At 36.0% G+C, this 21,051-nt stretch overlaps 1 protein-coding gene across 1 annotated transcript in view; it reads right to left on the bottom strand.

Annotated features, from left to right (window-relative positions):
• Positions 1-21,051, bottom strand: part of LOC106465427 (unconventional myosin-XVIIIa-like) — a 95,254-nt gene that overhangs the window by 57,576 nt on the left and 16,627 nt on the right. The window contains exons 4-10 of the mRNA XM_022393323.1: positions 15,730-15,906; positions 14,546-14,756; positions 14,012-14,154; positions 10,950-11,050; positions 2,776-2,836; positions 2,420-2,564; positions 1,082-1,217 (exon numbers count right to left, since the gene is read on the bottom strand). Of these exons, the coding sequence (XP_022249031.1) occupies positions 1,082-1,217; positions 2,420-2,564; positions 2,776-2,836; positions 10,950-11,050; positions 14,012-14,154; positions 14,546-14,756; positions 15,730-15,906 (974 nt within the window). The remainder of the gene's footprint in view (positions 1-1,081; positions 1,218-2,419; positions 2,565-2,775; positions 2,837-10,949; positions 11,051-14,011; positions 14,155-14,545; positions 14,757-15,729; positions 15,907-21,051) is intronic.

Here is a 21,051-nt window from a genome sequence, read left to right as displayed (position 1 = left end):
GTAATAAGTCTATGATGTTGTCTCCTCTTACTGGTAAGTCTATTTTGTTGTCCCACTCAGTAATAAGTCTATTTTGTTGTCCCACTCAGTAATAAGTCTATGATGTTGTCTCCTCCTACTGGTAAGTCTATTTTGTTGTCTCAACCCAGTAATAAGTCTAGTTTGTTGTCTCCTCCCACCAGTAAGCACACAATATGTTAAAAGGCTAGGTCAGAGACTCCTGTAGTTGAGACATAGCTATCCCTAATTATAAACTGCAGACAAAAGTAAAAGCAGTTACTATCTGAAGTAGACATAGCCATTCCTAATTATATACTGCAGACAAATGTAAAAGCACTTACCATCTGAAGTAGACATAGCCATCCCTAATTATATACTGCAGACAAAAGTAAAAGCATTTACCACCTGAAGTAGACATAGCCATCCCTAATTATACACTGCAGACAAAAGTAAAAGCACTTACCATCTGAAGTAGACATAGCCATCCCTAATTATATACTGCAGACAAATGTAAAAGCAGTTACCACCTCAAGTAGCTATTCTTAACCAAAAATTAGGATCGACTGTCACTCGTACAAGAAAACCACAGCTGAAAGTAAGAAGTGTGTTTGGTAGTACTTCATTTTGAACCCCAGGCAATCAGATCCCCAGTACAAGAAGCTAATTACTCTGGCCATATGTTGTTTAGACTATGATAAGGTGAAAAGTTACTGCATTTAAAAAAATGTCAAAAATTACCGATATACATAAGGAATCTTCACTTGATGTATACATAAGGTAATATCAAGACCAGTATTGTTCATCTAGAAATATTAATACAAGTATACCATCATATACATATTTAAACTTCACAGTTACTACAAGAGCAGCACTATATATGTACATATATTTAAATAGCACTATATATATATACCATACTGTGACTAGGTGTAACACTATACATAACTATAAGTAATACTATGACTACATGTAACACCACATACAACTATATATCATATTGTGACTACATGTAACACTACAGATAACTATACGTCATATTGTAACTTATAGCAAAAAATATTCATTAAAACTTGAAACCAACCTTGGAGAGTTTTTCGCAGAACCTAAGAAGTCAATACTAAAAATGATCTTTGCTAAGTCTTCTACTGAAGTTCCCAGCAATGATGCAGCTTTTTGTGCACTCTGGGGTCGAGCAAACTGGGCTTTGTTCAAGAGTGCTGTTTTAGAAACGTTATAAACTTTATTAGTCCTTCACAGATTTTTAAAGCTATATTTACTCTTGAAATAAATAAGAGGAAAATCAACATGTAATTCACACTAATATCTTTCAAGAAGTATAACTATGCAATATTTACAATTCATTAAAACCCATTTCCTCTGTTTGGTCCTACACATTATAATACAATCTGAAAAACCAGATAACAATATAATACATAATGTATATAAATATTTAAAAATGAGAACCACACAGCATTCTAAACTAAAATATATAATAACAAAGCTGACATAGTATACTATATAGAGAAAGATGTTCTTGATAGTTGGTGATATTAAAACAAGACAATTTCATATATAAAATGCCACTAGCTTCAAAGTTTACTGACTAGGTCTTTATTAACAAATAAAGTATTTTTAGAAACTGCAGATTTTGAAGTTCGTAGATAAATTCTGTTGAGTACAAAGTTCAACTACAACTGGTTGTAATGAATAATAATAACAAAAATCAGATTGCAATATTATACCGTAGTTTAAGTACTTAAAATTAAACAATTACTATTAATACACCTTAGATGCTAAATATAACTAAAAACAAATAATTGTCTTAACTCATTCTGTACAATCAGATTGAAATGCACATTTCCTGACTATTTATATGGTTACATTCAAACTTCATTTTTTTCTTCTTTTTATCAATATATGTCAATAAACTTATCAGGAAAGTGTAGTTTATAATTTAAAGTAGCAAATATATAAGATTCTCTATTAAAAAACAGATTGTTTTTAAAAGTTTAAACTTTTGGTTCTTAAAAACAGCTATTTTACCTAATTTGCAATTCCTGTACATTAAATGTAAGATCATTAGAAAGCCATAATAATTTACCCAAGTGTTTAACTCTCTCTATATGGGCTTGGTTGAATCGGCCAAATTCATGACCCAAAATTGACCTTTATAGTATCCACACTATAACTTCTAATATATTTTGTACATTTTCACATAAATTTGGAAGCTTTCAGTTATCATTAAGAGACATTTGTAGACAAAAAAAAATCAGAATTTTTAATGAAGTATTCTGACTCCTGCTACACGTTTAATAGTAGCAAACCTTGAATACTCTACTTCTGGCTAAACAATGCATGAAAGAATCTGACAGTGATTGTTACCGACTCTAATTCTTATTAGATGATAAATATGCTCTACCACGAGATACTCCGGCAGCTCCAAGATGATAGATTGCTGCTAAGATGCTCCATATGGCCTTCGCTTCTGCATCCTGAATATTCAAATTCTGTAGAGCTGCACAAAGGAAAGCCCAAGACAAACCGGCTCTGTGTTTATCTTCTACCTGAAAGTTTCAAGAAATATGTTTTTGTTTCACTTTCAAAATAATCTTATATGTTTTATTGTACAATAAAGTTTTATTTAATGCCAGAAGCACACTTTACTCTCAGAAATGTCAACTCTCCATAATTACAGGTAATTAAAAATATGAACACTTTATAACCTCAAGTATAATATGTAAACTAACAAACCAAAACCATAAAAAATGATCTTACTTTTTGTAATGGTGACATAAATATGTTTGGTTCTTCCAAATTTTCCAAATGAAGTTCTTTCCTAGAACCAAAACAGGATAAAAAACTAAGTTCTTAGAAGTCTAAAAGACAAACACAAACAAACAATTATTAAATTTTCAAGAAATTGAATTTTTATAACTTATGTAACAAGAAAATCAAGGCATTGAATCCATAAATCCAAACAATGAAAATGAAACTGTTTTTATCTCTAGTTAAAGCTTTTATGTGGATTACAGCAATAAAAAATATCTTGAATCAGTTGCAATTACACTATATACTTCTAAAACACTTTATTTATGGTTTAATTACATAATATGCATTACTAAATATATTTAAAAGTATGATATACAAGATAAGACACAAAAGATAAAAGCATTTTTCCAAAGATAAACAACACATGACTCCAAATTACAGATATCCAATAATTTGATTATCTTCAGAAAATAAATTTACTTTTCTGAGGTTAACTGGGTTTCTTTATTTAAAACTACATTATGGGTAGAAAAATCAAATATTATTTCACACAACTTTCACTTGACACTATAATAGCAGCTTCATGAAACATAATTTACACGCATCTACTGAAATAATAAAGTACTTCAATGACTATTAATGATATGCACAATAACTCAATGGCTTACAACATCTGAATGAATGAGCTGCAAATGTCTATATCACTAATGGTCATTCTTACCGTTAAGGTTTTAAAAGATACTGTTAAGCTGAACACTTAAAAGTGCTTATCATTATTTCATGAAAAATTACTCCACCATTAACATACTGAGGGATTCAGGAGAGATGAAAGTTGTAATGTATTTATATATTCTCTCTTAGAAGATGGATATCAACATACACCTACTGTCAAAGGATAAACATGGAACATTTTTCTACAATAAAAATATATTTCCAATAACACTTACTTCCTCTCACACTTACAGCTGTTACTCAATTGCCAGTGTTTCTTTCTTTGCCCATCTGAGCATTGGTCTGATTTTTTCTTGCTTGCTCCAGTCTTTTATACCCCACTCAACTGCCCTTGGCAATATTTATCTTGTGATACTCTCCACCTATGTCAATGTACCCTCTGTCCTGGTACTGTATATAAGCATCTCATTCAGATAATGTTGTCATTTTTTCGAGACTGACTCCATCCGAGTCACTAACACAGCCTCTTAGTGAGGAGGAAGGGCGGAAGAGTGTCAGTGGAGGTAAGGATTATACTGGTCAACAAGTCATTTTCATCAGATATAATTATGGGTGGACTAGATAGCACTTGGGACGCTGATTCCAAATCTGTTTTTGGTATTCCTCTAGACCAATGAAATTTCAAAAGTTATTGCCTTAATAATAATTTAAATTGTTGTATATTTCTTTTTTTCATAAGTGTGTACTGTATACATTTAACTAGATGTGCTAGAAGAAAACCTGAAAACAGATTTGGAATCAGCATGCAAAACTGGTATAGAAAAGTGTGTTTACATCTTTGATGAGAGAAAAAAGTTTGATTTTGTCTATCAGTGTTATTGGAAATACATTTTCAATTTAGGAAAATGTTAACTTCCAAAACATACTTACCTCCACTGCTACTTATAGCTAGAACCCCATATTGAGAAGGTGGAGGGGCCAATGAGGGCATTATCTATACAGATTATGGGTGTACCAAGATAAGAGTGGTACCCTAGTGGGGGAACTGCACTACATCTAGAACAGGTATGCTCTTCACCCTGAACTTAATTCCTGTATCGTAGGTGAAATTGTATCTGAGTGATAATCACTATAGGCCAGTCCCAACCAGATAGCCAAGGTTCCACTACTCAGGGTTGGAATTAAGGGGTCTTGGTCCCTATATCCCACATTGGTGGCTAGGGCAATTGGACTGCAACATTATAGACACACATACTTATATGTTGATCCCAACTTGTAGCCATAGAGTGATGCATTCTGAGCCATCGGAATCATGGCAAGAAAGCAAGCAACACCAAAGTGGACAAACCTTCTCCTCCACCTGAAGAAATCCAAAATGCACCCCAAGCTCGGAATGACAGGAACGTGTATGCCTTAATCAATCACAGGAAACAGAACTCATCCAGTCTGGAATTATGAACATTCACTCTCACTTCCCAAATGTGTGGGCAAGGTACATTCCACTTGCACCTGGAATTATGGGGAGGACATGGAACAACTGTACTCAACAAAAGACCCTGGATAGGACCACTCCACATTCAGAATTACAAGGAGATATGGAACCCCTTCCATGAACAATGTAGTGAATCAATATTGATCAAAAAGAAGGACCAAACACACCCCAACCAGACAACAAACCATCAAATCTGAACTGGTATTATGAGTAGGCTCCTACATAGGCTGGTGCTACTCCTACCAACATCTGGGAAAAGCATCCAGGAATCCAGGTAGAAGGGCCTCCAACTTCACCCTCTTCTCAAAGAGTGGAGGAATTCACTCTAACACTCTAGAGGAAAAGCCTCAGTCCACCACCCCAGTGACTGGAAACTGGGTGTGGTAAGAACTCCCTAGCTGCACTAGTAGATTCTGAGGGGGTAATGCACATTGGGAAGTCCTGAGAAACAGTGCAATAGGTGAACCAAGTTTCTTAAATTTTTTAAAGCAAACAGATCTTGATTTATTCAATTCAAAGATTATCAGGGATGGGCTGAATCCCCTTATGCTTTACTCATGATAGTCCATGAGTGGTGGTCCATCATAGAACAGTAATACCACTGGTCAGCTCCTAAGGAGTCTTATGGAACACCTCATTTCTACAGAGCCTGTTGAAACCTGTATAAAGTATAATGAATTAGTGGTTGCTAGTGTGGAATTGGTTTGATAAAAGCACACCTGTCTGGGCAAAACTCGCCACAGAGTGGGATCCTGTGAAAACAAGGTAAGGGACCCTGACAGATAGAAATAAAAATACTCACCTCTCTGGATAATCTAGCAGAAATAGTTAGATAGCTACAAGGGGTTGACAAAAACCCTCAGATGAAGAGACTGCTAGATCAGGCAAATAATGTGAAATAAAGGTATTGGGAAGGTCCACATACCAGTCCACACAATGACCTACAGTGGGCAATTCGACTGGGCCACTAAGGACCTTGAAAAGTGAAATCAAATTAGATGTGACTCACAAAAGATACTTGCCTTCAAAGAGAGCCCAGAATAAAAAGCATTGTCTAGTATCTCTAAAGGTGTTAGTGCAGGCAACAAAACCTTCAATACCCTCACTGAACATAACTAAGATCAAAATCTGATTAGACATAGAAGAGAGAAATAGTGATGAGATGAATTGGAGAAAAGGACTGAACTCCTTTACCATCTGACAGTGTGTTGGATAAGAAGTACTGGTCTGAAGACGTAAAGAGAATGAGAAAGTGGTCTGTGGACAATCAGTGAAGATCACTCCGATTGGTGATGTCTGTAGGTCAGCAGCCAAAAAAAATAAACATGCAGGTAAAGGAGATACATAGCATATAAGAGTCAGGTCACAAACAGGTGTTGAAAAAGAACACATAATGTGATCTTAATAGAAATGGTAGGTGGAATTGTCATTTGGGACCAAGTACCAAAGTGAAATGCCGAACCTGGAGGATACTTGGGACTCAAAAAATATGTAGTCACGATAATCCAATGGAAGTTTATAAGGATGCCTTAAACAAGGAGATTGTGGAAGATGCAAAAACCTCTGCCAAAGAGATGGGGCAAAAAATTAGTTATGGTTGACACCACTGATTGAAAAGGGTTCAACCCCCTCTCAATACACCATTGCCAATATGCATGTCATTACCATTGATAAATGTGCCTTTTGGACTAAGCATAAACTGAGATAGATACAAGTCAACCTTAGAAATAAAACCCTGATGCCATGTGAAAGACAGCATGACCACTATGCCAGAAGCTTGAGTTTCTGGGTAGCTGGGTGAACCATATCAGATCATGGCTGCTTCCACAAAGAGAACCTAAAAAAGAAGTGGAAGAGTTGGACACACTGGAAGGAACTGCAGAAGCAAAAACCCAGGTGTAGCAGCCAATCTGGTGCTATTAACAGGATCTGGAACAAATCATAGTTCATACCATGGATAACATATGAAGTGGAAAGAAGGCAGAGAGTTGTAATCCTATCCTGTCCTGACGGAATGCACCTACTGCCAAAGCCCGAGGGTGAATTACTGGAGACAAAATTTCAAGAAGTTGGGTGATCCAATGAGAGGCCAACCCACCAATTAGAGTTGCAAAATGACAGCCAATCAAACAAAACTATGCAATGTAACATCTATTCTAATGGGAAAATCTGTTTGGATTGCTATAACAGGTGATACCCTTTGAACATGGCCAGCTGGAAGGGTGATAAGATTGGACTGGTCCCAAGAAAGGAGATAAAGAATTTGAAAACAAGGACCCCTAGACCAGGTGCCTCTTTGATGATAAACACAAGACACCACCACAGAAGTGTCAAGAGTGAAGCCTGACAATTTACCCCTTAATAAGCCTAGATCGTGAGGCATTGCCTGTTGAAAAGCAAAAAAATGAAAACATTGTGTAGGGAATTTCTGAATGTTGGTATATGCACCCCATCTCCGAAGCATGGCATTCGTGAAGAAATGGAACTCTGGACGAGGCAGTAGTAGAGGAACTCAAATCGTAGTAGTCCCTACTTAACAACCCCTTGAAATTAAAGAATAATCCAAACTAAGAAAAGTGAGGAACCAGTGAATCGATGTTTATGATCCGTGGTTGCATAAAGACCAATAAAAGGATCACTTGTGTTCTTGTCCCAAAGGCACGAGGGAATCAAGTAATTCCCACATTCCCAGAAGAGAAAGAACCATCCATATAGTGAGAGCAGGAGAGGTAAGTGTGTGGTGTCCTATTCTAGAGCATTGTGCCAGATGGAAGTCAGCTGAGCCTGACTGAGAGATGAAATGAAAAATAAAAATACCCAGACTGATGATATATTGAATTGGAGGAAGAATATATGTTTCAGTCCTGAAAGGAAAGCCTGCCTTGGTTGTTTCTGAAAGTAGAATCAAGATGTGATGGTCTGACAATTGAAGAGATGGTGCCAGCAGTAATCACTCGTTCCATGGAATGATGTACGCACAGTATGATGGAACGAAGGGGACGAGAAAAAAAAACTTGTATGATACGGCAGAACCCACATGAAGCCAATGTGAGTTTGAATGGAAAAACCTGTAACTGCAGCACCTGACCCTCGTGCACCACAGACATCTATAGTGGTGGAATACCACCACTTTGGCAAAGTGTAAATAGAAGCTGACTGCAACCAACTTGGACATCTATAATACCAGTAAAAAAAATCAACACAGATTGAGGAATGAGTACCTTGTGAACCTTGGAGAATCTAGGCATTGATATAGATGAAGAAGATCAGTAACTAGACAACAATCTCCTGTTTGCATAGGCCCAACAACTGACAGGAATAAAAACTCAGAAGAATTAGCATGACTCTCTCACCCCCCCCCCCAGACCAAACAAACACAGATAACCCTAGAACTAAGTTCCAAATCCTCCCAATGAACTGTTGGAGATGGAAACCCTACAGGTTGGGTGGATAACAGTGATGAAGATCTGAACTGAATGACTAATTGTGACTCAAGAACCTGCAGTGCTCCTGGACCCATGGTTAAGGTTACCATACATGTAGAAATTCTTGAAAACAGGCCCCCACAGCCTCTGAAGGTATAGAATAATCACCAACACTGTTGGGAATCCAACTGAGCAGTGGAAACCTTGGATATAGACAGAATCTATTCTGGGTACCAATGTACCAAAGGGCTAATGTCAGGAGTTGGGACTCACGAATAGGGGCAGAACTATGACCCCCTGTAAGAGAAAATGTAATTCAAGCCTCCAATGACAACAGGGGGGGATCACAGAAGCCAAAATTTGAACCAACATGCATGAAGTTAGTGATCCTGAGAGTCTTCTAACTAAACTGAAAGGAAAACAAAATGTTGAATTTTAGAGTTGTAAGTCCATAGACTTACTCTATCCCATCAGGGGACATGGAACTATTCAGGTGAACTACTAACTCTGCTTTAGAACCCCGAAATTCGAGAAGAGATGTATTATTTGAGAGTCAGAAAATGCATCCACCTGGCAGTGATAGGCTAAATAATGAAGTTCCGACAACATTTCGTATAAGGAATAACTGTTCCTACACAAAGCTGAGAAGTAAACCTTCCAGCATGAACCACAATATCTGTGTATGAAGAAAAAAAATAAAAATTTGCTCCCAGACCTTTCAGACATCAAGTAAGGTGAAGGCCCAAAAGAAACTGGGAAAAAGCCTAAAACATCATACACTCTAAAAACCAACAAATGAAAAACAAAACAAAGGCAGCTTATCTCAATGTGGCCTCCTTTTCCTTACTCATAAGTCATTTAAAGACTGTGTATATTACTGTTGATGGGAACAGTGTTCTGTGAGGCAAAGTTGTTTTGTTAGAGCAAAGGAACTTTGGACCATCTGCCACATCCACCCTAAGTAATCAAACCATGGACTCCAGTGTTGCGAGTCCATAAATGTCCCACTGTCCCACAGGAGGACTATAAATCCAACAGACTAAAAGAAGTCAGAAAAAAAAGCAAATCTAATGTCTCTCCAAAAATTTCGATGGATCGCCCACAATTGCAGCCTCAGAGCCCCCTGGAGGACCACCACAGATCTGAATATATGTCTCCATCTCACTACAAATAAGATCACTAACAGTCTCAGCTGTGAGTGACTCCTCCCCTGATTGTAGTGAGATGCTAGATATCAGAGTTGAGATAAGAGAGACCCAATTTGCCTCCCTTCCAGAAATAATACTCCGGAAATTCATACCAACTGCAAGAAAAGAATTTTTACTTCTTTTTTTTTTTAACAAGTATAATGATTATTGCAAAAATCAACTAGATAACATGATAACATTCAAAGTATCTCCGATGATCATAATACTGGGAAACCTGTTAGTGACACTTTGTCGAGAAAAAGTGGTAACATTTTCTGAATGAGGTGCTTATACACAGTACCAGAATAAAGGGCTCATTGACGTAGGTGGAGAGTATCACACAATAAATATCAACAAGGGCAATTGAGTGAGGTATAAAAGACTGAAGCATGCAGGAAAAAATCAGACCAATGCTTAGATGGGCAAAGGAAGAAACCCTGGCAGTCGAGTAATAGCTATAAGTGTGAGATGAGGTACGTATTATTGAAACTACATTTTCAATGTAGGAAAATGTTAACTTCTGGACAATCACAATTTGCTATAAGTGTGAGAGAAAGTATGTATGTTTTGGAATACTTCATATTCTCTATTAGAAGCTGAATATGTCAAGGGATACTGGGGCGTTGTGATGGTCCAGAATACTTGATATTCTATCTCAGAACCTGGATATGAACATACACTTACTGTCAAGGGATACTGGGGAGTTGTGATGGTATAGAATACTTGATATTCTCTCTTAGAAGCAAGATATCAACATACACCTACTGTCAAAGGATAAACAGTGAGTTACGATAGTCCAGAATACTTGATATTCTATCTCAGAACCTGGATATGAACATACACTTACTGTCAAGGGATACTGGGGAGTTGTGATGGTATAGAATACTTGATATTCTCTCCTAGAAGCAAGATATCAACATACACCACGGGTATCAAAACCCGGATTCTAGTGTTGTAAGTCTGCAGACATACTGATGGGCCACTGGGGGGCGACATTGATGTTTTCATAAAAAAAGTAATTATTTCTATAACAATAGTGCAGAAAATAATAAAATCAAGTGTCAGAAAGGAAGCTGGAATGCACTGTGTTAAACTATACTGAGAAATATCTGGTTAATTGGTCTCTACAGTGCTGTGTTGTATGTAAAATCTTTCTGAAGTATGTAACAAGTAGAAAAAGACTTAAGTTAACACACACGCACAAAAACTAATTCCCTTTCTTTAAAGGGTGTGGAGGAATTCATGTGTAGCACTTATTCAAGCATAATTACTTGTACTGCTGGGCATAACACACCTCAGAATGATTTAAAATTCATAGAACTACAGTATTATTTTGAATTTCTCCAAGTTCAACATATTTCTCACCACATGCGACTATCCAATAAACTTAAGGTTACACATTACCTCAAAGCATCATCAATGCCCTCTAACATCTGATAAAAAACATTGAAGTTTGGTTCCCCTTCTGGTCTCCTAGACACACGAGCTTTTTCTACCATATATGCCTAAAACAACAAAAAAGACTATCACTTAACAACAAGTCCAAGGTTAAACAGAAAATATAAACAATCCATATCTGTTTATTAATGTATGAAACAACTTATACAGTCATTTAACTCAAATAAAGAAAAAGTAATTAGATCAGGTTAGCGTTGCAAATGAACATTCTTGAAAAAAAAAAGAAGTGTACAAAGACAGAGCTAATAACAGATGGCATTAAATATAAACACAATTTTACAAAAGTTATTATTTATACTGAAAATGAATTTTCGAAAGGTACTTCCCTCCGCTCACAAGATTAGCTTTCCCATTTTGTGCTGCCCTCTATATGTGAACCTTTTTATAACTCATACCACAAACCTTCTATACACCCCTATTGGAATCAAAGATTCCAACATGTCTCTCAGGCAAATCATCTCTCCACCAATAGGGCAGCACTACTATCATGTGACTCCCTCTATGCTCTTACTACTGAACCATCAAATAGAAGTATGGCAGACTCTGGGAAGAAGGGTGGGAAGTGTGAGTGGAGAGAAGTGACTATCAGAAATATATTTTCATAATAGTAAAATTATAACTTCTGATATGCTACTTCCCTCCACTCACAAGATTAGTTAGGATCCCACATTGAAAAGGAGAAGAGACCAGTGCAAGACAAGAACTACATCCAAAACCTTCTCGCTGGGTATCAACATTCAAGCAAGGGTAGGATGAGGATCATACTGGCTTCACCTCAAGTCCTAAAATTGTGGATATGAAGAAAACACCAACTCCTGGGCACTACACAGGATTTGCATTCAGCAAGGGATCCGGGAATGTGTCATCCGGTATTTGAGGGAAGTCCATCACATGCAATCAACTACCGTAACTGTGAGACTGGTCTGAAACATTCAAAGATCAATAACATCCCCGTTGCAAGAGAGAATGAGAGAGTACCCAGGACAGAAATAGAAACATTCCAAGTATACCCTCCATGACCCACTACACAAAAGGAAGAATCGATGGAGGAAGATGAACAACCCCAAACCTGTGTGAGGACTTAAGTTGATTGGTTCACTCGGTATCCAAAACCAGTCTGTGGGGGTACCAACATCCGTGCAGAGTTAGGATGAGGGCACCCAATCGAAGGAGTGAACTGCATTTAGATGTCTCACTCCATGGTATGTGTCACTCAATCTGAAGAATGGTATGCCTTCTACACTGGCAGAACACCACTGCCCTACTCTGAAATGAATGGTATAGACATCTATGTGGAACCAATCCAGCAGGATGTCTCCATGGTCAACCACCCCAATGGCTTGGAACTGGCAAGTGGTAAGAAAAGCAGACCATACCGAGTTATTAAATTGAGACATGGAAGGAATGGGCAACTATCCACTTCTGCTTTACCCGTGCCATCCATGGGTGGTACAGTGTGGGACAAGCCTACTTATGAAAAAAACCCATTCCAAAGTTGAGCGTGCGGAGCCATGGAAAGAGTGCAAGAATCAACATGGCGTACATTGTCAATTTATTTGTGTAGGTAAAAAATATCTAGTCAGGCACCACTCACCACAGAGTGGTATCTAAGAGACAAAATTCAAAGCAAGGGCCCCTGAAAGAAAAGAAGGCAGGAAAGTGAGATGTAAATAATGGGAGATGAACGTCTGAGGGGTTGTCACATGCCCGACTGCAGAATCTCCTCTAAAGGCCGACAAAGATGAGAAGCAAGGTAAAAGGTGAGGTGTCAGATTTGATGGGAGATAACATAGAACAAAGCACGTTGGGAAGGGGGCAAAGAGGAATAAGCCAACTGGATTAAATAGTGAACCCAATTGGTAAGGGTAAAGGGAGAAAGATCCCAAGAAGAAGGGAGCTGGCATGGGATAAAAAGACAGGAACGGGAACCCATGAAGGAAGCCGTGTGGGCAATATAACAACAAAGAACACGCAGTGGACATAGAAGTATATTTGGATCAGGAAGAGGGTAGAGATGAGAAACAGAGGGAAGGGAAAATGGGCAAAAAGGAGGAGTTACCCTCATGAGCCATCAAAGTCTTGGGAAGGAAGAAACAATCCGGATAAAGGAGAAAATGGGTTTGGTAGTACAGTGTGCAGGTGATGTTGATAGTAAACAGACCCAGTCGACGACGCATGCAGGCCAAGAGGAGAAGAAAATATGCCTTAAGGGATAGGTGAAACAAAGAGCACGAGGCAATGGGCTCAAATGGAAGTACCGGATGCGTTGGCAGCCGAAGGATCCAAAAAAGAACGGATCAAAATGGCAAGGACAGGTGAAAGATAGACCCTGTGGTAACAGAAAAAACAAAAAGTATTGGATAGGGCTGCCTGATAACCCAATATCAAGGGGACTGAAGACTCCTTCTCAAAAAGCCAGGTAAGTGGGTAACATTAACTTTGGAATTCATGCTTGATCCCAAACAAGCAAGCAAGCAAGCAAACCAAGTAAATCAAACACTTTTGAAAATAAAATGGGAAGTCACATGATAGTAGTGCTTTCCTATTGGTGGAGAGATGACGCATGATGATTTGCATGAAAGACATGTTGGAATCTTTGATTCCAATAGGGGGAGTGCAGAAGGCTTGTTGTATGCATTGTAAAAAAAGTTCGCATATATAGGGCAGCAGAAAACGAGAAAAGCTAATGTTGTAAGAGGAGAGAAGTACCATATTGGAAATAAAGTTTTCAGATATGTTTTAAGTGTTTACATAATTGATAAATATCAATCTTGAAAGAAAGAAAAATTGCCTATACTGCCATGATAAATAGGTCATACATTTACAGTGAAAAAAGTTGCCAAAAACAACAAAGGAAACCACAACAAGAGTTACATGTCAAATTTGGATGATATTCTTGGTACAGTAACTGAACTTACCTACAAAGTCTTCCTAAAAAATTAACCTGTTTAATTTCTCTTGTATCCAGAGATTCAGTAATAATGTTGAATAACTTAGGTTTAACTTACTTGCACTGATGCTGATACAATCTGGCCTGAATGATCAAAGTCTAAAGAGAACAACTGAGTAAATCGAGTAGCATTACTGTTTAAAACAGTCCTACAATTTCCAAAGGCTTCAAGGAGTGTTGAAATGGCAGTCAATTTTTCCACTGTAATCAAATAAGGTACAGAATGACAGAAGACACTGTTAACCACAAAAATTATCAAATACTTTTTAATAATTATCAATCCTCCACAATAAGTGTAAACCATTTAACATAACAAAAAAAAATCTGTCCTATTTATAAACATTTTAAGTTTTTCAAAAAAACTTAATTCAATGCTGAATTATTGTGTGTTTTACTAAGCACGATTATTTTCCTGGGAAGAATGACATGTGTACGCTTAGTCAACAAAAAGGCTAAATGAGACTCAAATTTTAATATTTGGCAGAAAAAAAAAGGAATGAACATATAAGTATTATACGAGATATTAATAGTGAGAAAAAGGTTGTGTGTTTACATTTAACTGAAAATGTTTACTTTAACAAGGTCTTCTTACCACTGATCACATTATTTAAACACCCTGCTGTGACAACTAGGTACTGTAAGACTTGTCGTACGTTCGTAGTTTTACCACTTCCACTACGACCCAAGAAGACAACAGACTGGTCTCTGCGGGATGTTAGCAGTGCACTGTAAGCAGCCTGTCCTACAGAATAGATGTGTGGGGGCATGTCTGTTTGCTTGCTTCCTCGAAACATCTTCATAATCTAAAGAGAATTGGACTGAGTAGTTAAGATTAAGTATCATCAGGCTTTCTTGAGGAGCATATAATTGGGTAATATTCACAGGGTAACCTTTGATCCCACACATAAAGAACCTGGAATATAGTAATTCAATATCACAAAGGCTGATATACCACAAAGAACCTGGGAGATAGTAGTTCAATATCACAAAAAGCTAATATACCACAAAGAACCTCAGCTATTAAAGCTGATTCCACCTGAAGTTCTGACCTGTTTAAATGCTACAATTTATAACAGGTAGACATAACAACTGGATGAGCAGATGCCACCATCAGTAATTAGTTTAGATGTGTATTTGATTCCAAGTCATACTCATCTTTTGGACCGTCTAGGCCATCTTATCCAATAAACTAAACCAAACACTCAAAGCTAGCCCTTATCATTCAAATATTTATTAAACTTTCCCTTAAATTAACTGAATTTACCACCACATTACAAAAAGATGTTTAGATGAAGATGACTGCTACCCTGCCAAAATTTATATTTGTGTTCTAGAGGGTTGCACTGTTATCAAACATAATTAAATTACTTAAGGAACTTACAGGACAAAACTTGATACAATTCACAAAAACCAATAACACCATTATCGACTTCTCTCCTGAAGAAAGAGGTCTGTTTTTTAAAACAACCTGGATTATCAGATTTCTTGTACTAAAATATCATAAAAATCCAATTTTTAAGAACTACATTCACTAGATGAAAACATTGCAATAGACTTGAAATATATATTTAAAACTGTATGTCTAGAATGCACCTGTTGATAGTGTATTTCAATATTTTTACAATTTAATCTTATAAAGCTGTATGAAATGTATAAAATACAGTGTAAATAAAAACACTCTTTAGCTCCTAAGTAACAATTCTAAATAAAAGATAAAATACTTGCATTCTCAAGAAAAGATATTCTGAAGAATAATAAGAGAAAATCAATACATACTTTTTCAGAGTACAAGGCCATTGGGTGCTGAGGGTTGACAACCAATAACGTGCTTGCTGCATAAGTGTGGATTAAACTGCTTGCATACCTCTGGCGTAATGTGTGTAGTATGCTGCTTTCATTCAAGTGTCTGAGCTCACTCAAATCTTCAACACGGTCGAGGTGAGAAGGATTAGCCTGCCAATTAAAATACAATGTGATTAAGGAAGCCTATGGTTTTTCTTTATAAAAGTGTGAAATTTATGCTCATAATGAGCAATTCTGGCTGACCACGTCACGAAAGGCATAAAGCATAAATTAATTCATCTAGTAAGTGAGTTTGATAAGAAAATGGAAAATTAATAAACAAAATTTAACACTCTTTAGTCTTTAACTTTAAGATTTGATGTGATGTTCTGTTGATAATATTTTAACTATAGATTAGCTTTATTCTCAACCAGCTTGAACCTTAAGTACTTAAAGATAGAAATTTTACATTCATTTAAACATAGTCTTAGTTTTTTAGAGTAATATTTTGAAAATATATTTAACAGAAACTTCAAAAGCAGATGAAGTTTTAATCTGTGATATAAGTAATTCCACATCCTCCATACTTGAACTGAAATTCACATTCATAATGATTATTTAACAATAAATTTCTGAGTCAACCAGACCATGTACTGTATTCTGCCACCAGGAGGTACATAAGCAGCTTTTCCTTAACCCTCTTTCAAATCTCATGGAAAAACTCTATCTTATGAACAATCTAACAGTGTTTGTCAATTCAGAAACTGAAAATTTAATAAACTCATAAGGTCATGATGTTCTTGCAATACAATATCTATTGAGATTCTTGTGAAAGCCAGTAAAGAGCAGGAATTGTAAAAACAACCAGAAGATTTTCTTTTGAGAATGCACACATATCTCAGAAGACAGATGTCAGAAGCATCAGATTCAAAGTTTACTTGCAAGTGTAAGGTAACACAGATGTCAGAAGCATCAGATTTAAAGTTTACCTGCAAGTGTAAAGTAGCACAGATGTCAGAAGCATTAGATTCAAAGTTTACCTGCAAGTGTAAGGTAACACAGATGTCAGAAGCATCAGATTCAAAGTTTACCTGCAAGTGTAAGGTAGCCAGATGTCAGAAGCATCAGATTCAAAGATTACCTGCAAGTGTAAGGTAACACAGATGTCAGAAGCATCAGATTCAAAGTTTACCTGAAAGTGTAAGGTAGCACAGATGTCAGAAGCATCAGATTTAAAGATTACCTGCAAGTGTAAGGTAACACAGGTGTCAGAAGCATCAGATTCAAAGTTTACTTGCAAGTGTAAGGTAACACAGATGTCAGAAGCATCAGATTCAAAGTTTACCTGAAAGTGTAAGGTAGCACAGATGTCAGAAGCATCAGATTCAAAGTTTACCTGCATGTGTAAAGTAGCCAGATGTGAGAAGCATCAGATTCAAAGTTTTCCTGCAAGTGTAAAGTAGCACAGATGTGAGAAGCATCAGATTCAAAGTTTACCTGCACGTGTAAAGTAGCCAGATGTGAGAAGCATCAGATTCAAAGTTTACTTGCAAGTGTAAGGTAGCACAGGTGTCAGAAGCATCAGATTCAAAGTTTTCCTGTCAGTATAAAATACCAAAATGCTTCATGCAGCAGATATGGATGCATCATGATGGGATACCAGTTGCTAAGAAAGCAAGCCATAAAAGAAGCCAGAGAAGAGTTTCAGTTGGTGCTAATAAAAATACCAAATGGCTAAAGAAATGTATATCTAAATACAGAATCATTGGAATATATACATGGACAGGAAGGTGAGAGTGGTTAACATGGGAAGACAGGAAACCATTACAACCACTGTATTCACAGAAACAAGTCCTAGATATTCCTATATTTTGCCATTTTTTCCAGATTTTTAGATCTCACACGGACCCTACTTTATTACCAAAAAGTACACAATTAGTCTGGCTTACTCAGAGGTTCATTGTTAATCATTATAAGAATAGTTAACTAACTAGCTAATTTTCAAACAAAACTACAAGATAATGTGAAATAATTTATATTTTGAATATGTAAATCATAAAATGCATTCACCAGGAATCAAAATCTAAGTATTTGAATTGTAAGTTCTACACTAGTAAGCTGAAGGTGAGGATTGAGTTAGTGGCTCTTTCAAGCTCTTTATCATGCAGATTACTGTTAATGAAGCAACTGCAAGCTATTTTAGTAAAAGATGCTTCAGTTAGCACTGCAAAACATCATTAAGGTGTGTTATTTAATGTTCAATAGTTAATTGTTGTTATTTTTCAAAACCAATAGACAGTCAAAAATGTTTACAAAGTTTTGTATTGTTTGGTAACTGTATTGTAATGTGATAGAACTTTCAATAATAAAAAACACTTTTAGATAGTCAAGTGAAATAACTGAAGTTCGTAACAATCTCAAGAACTTTAACTGATACAAAACATTTTGTGAAAGCTACCTCAGAAAACTGATCTCATAATCAGCTTCTGACAGCAACAACTTTTACATACATACACACACTTTAAACGCATTCAAGTTCCAACATAAAAAACATTTTTTTCCACACTGTACCACTGCTATAAATTAAAATGTATAAGCAATTTTGGTATAAATTGAGGAAGTGATTTTAAACAAAAAAAATCCATATGAACATATTATTTTGTGAACTACTTAAATAACAAGAAGGAAAAATAAGTTTTTTTGCTTCACTGAACATAAAATATCAAAGTAACACCAGTCAGCTGTAAGTGAATAAATAAACTATGCACATTTGAAAGTTCAATACATGTGAGAGGTATTCAATGAAATATGATTTTATTTCCTATATCTCACCACAGGTATCGGAACCCAGTTTCGAGCACTGGAAGTCTGCAGACATACCATTGTGGGGCATCCAGTGGCTCATTCAATAATTTTGAGGGATTATATGCTACAAATCAGGTTTTTATAACCATATTAGCACAGCATAGATAACCCATTGTGTAGCTTTGTGCTTAAACACAAATAATTTCCTTTATTCAAATTCGATGATGAGGAACCCACTGAGACTAATAATGATTGGAGATGGCTTGAATGGGTAATGAAGAAAAACTTTAATATAAGTTTAACATAACAGCAAATGTACAATGTTTCGACAAGGTTTTGTCATCATCTTGTACCTGATGGTGCACATGTGACAATACAAATCTAATTGTGTACAGCTGTTTTAAAAACACCTAAGTGTCATGTCCATGCAAATCAAGATTATGAAGGAAACAAAAAAAAAAGAGCCAGAAATCACATAGTTCTTGGTCAGGATTACATGTGGGAGTGACAAGTTCTGTCCTTCCAAACTTCTCATTTACTGTTGTTACAGTTGATGGGTGATAACTTATTAGTATGATCATTCTTTTGCTATAAAATTTGTTGTATGGGAGGGGGGGGATCTATCATGCTGTACTACTATAAATACAGATCTTAGACCAGTTTCCAAGAAACAAGTGATACTCCACTTGGGATTTCAAAAAAGAACTAGTACTTAGTTCTGGTGAATACAGGTAGAATTTCAACCCTTAATTTTGAAATCTGTAGATTTGAAATAATGTTATGTTTTTTAAAATTAAAGTTTTTTCTTTGTGCACTTCTCAACAGTGCAAGAAAGAAAATAACATTTGGTGACTTGGTGGAGTATCATCCTTTAACAGCACATAGAGTATTATATATAGGTAGAAGGTTAAATTTTAGAGAACAGTTGAGTTTTACCTACAAAGTGAAAATTGAAAGCCACCAAATGACCCAACTTTTTTCTTTCATTTTCCAAGCAACTGTTTACCAAGATCATGCAACGAAGTTATGATCATTCACAGTCCAATCCATGCAGGCAAAAATTTATCATGCAACTTACAGCACATATAACTCTTTATCAATCCAAACAATATTCTTGTCCTAATTAGAAAAAGAAGAAGACCATACTCAACCCACAGGTTACAACACTTCTGAGAACCAACTAAGTAACTTAGCTAGTCCTTATGAATATCTATTTTTTAAATTCTTTTATTAAGGAATTCTGTGCTAATGATTGGCATTGCATTACTCAACAAGCAAGTTAATTTGACAATTCTAAAACTTCGTTCCAACCGTCTTTAGCAGAAGTGTTAATCACAAAGGAAAACTAGAGATGTTTATATTTGAAGTAAGTAATTCCTTCTACTATAAAATGTGGCATCTACTGCTAAGTAGTAAAAACAAACTTGGTATTCCTTTGTTATTTATGATTTTGAATTTTATGTTATTTATAGTGTGACATTGATTATACCAAGTAACCTTTCAGTTAGTGAAAAACCACAGTAAATGGAACAAACTCTCAAAAGTCTGATATCAGAGAAACTAGTATGACATATTCGTGCATCCTCTTCAGTCTCACGTTGTCTTGTGACAGGAAAAACACTGGTCAACCAATGCCTATGTGACTCCCGATCTTGTAATTCCCTTAAGGACACAGGAGGTCAGGAAGTTGCTAAGTCTAAAGTGACCTTGAGAGATGTTGAAATTAGGCATGCTTCTGATTAAGCAACTTTCAACGATTCTTCTTTTTATGTAGTTATCCATTTTGTATAAAATTCTTGTTGATTTCCAATCAATTTGATGGTCAGAATCTCTCATATGAAGACAAATATCAATGTTTTGGTTTCAATATTATGTCTTTTTTATGTTAACAAATTCTCGTGTCAACGCTTCTTCCAGTTTCACCTACATAACCTTTCTCACAGGATTGGCATGGATATAAACATCTTGTTTTTTATCTTCAGGTGATTTTCTTTTCGAAGTTAGGTTATTTTCAATGGTGTTCGGATATTTGTATATGATTCTTCTAACGTTATTCTTCTTTAATATATTCTCAATGTTAGTGTTGTAGCCAATATAAAGTTGTTTCACATTATCATTGGATTTATGTTTCTTTATCTTCATGGAACAAGGTTTTTTTGCTTTGAGATGGCAGTTTGTAATGAAATGTCATGGAAAATGTAGTTCTTTGAAAATAGAAAAGATATTTTTAATTTCATGTACAAGTATTATCGGGTGGCATATTCTATATGCTCTAAGAACAAATAAATGTTTTGACCTGTTTAGGGTGACACAAAAAGAAGTGAACATAACTTAAAGAATCTGTCATTTTACGGTATACTGATAGGACTGATTTTGTGTTTTTTCTGGTTATCAATAAATCATTTTATGGTATACTGAGAGGAATGGTTCTGTGTTTTTATGGTTATCAATATGTCATTTTATGGTATACTGATAGGACTGATTTTGTGTTTTTTCTGGTTATCAATATGT

Source organism: Limulus polyphemus, unplaced genomic scaffold (genome assembly GCF_000517525.1).
Source record: "Limulus polyphemus unplaced genomic scaffold, Limulus_polyphemus-2.1.2 Scaffold1941, whole genome shotgun sequence".
Lineage (NCBI taxonomy): Eukaryota > Metazoa > Arthropoda > Merostomata > Xiphosura > Limulidae > Limulus > Limulus polyphemus.
Note: the sequence above shows the minus strand (reverse complement) of the source record. Positions and strands in the feature narration are given on the sequence as shown.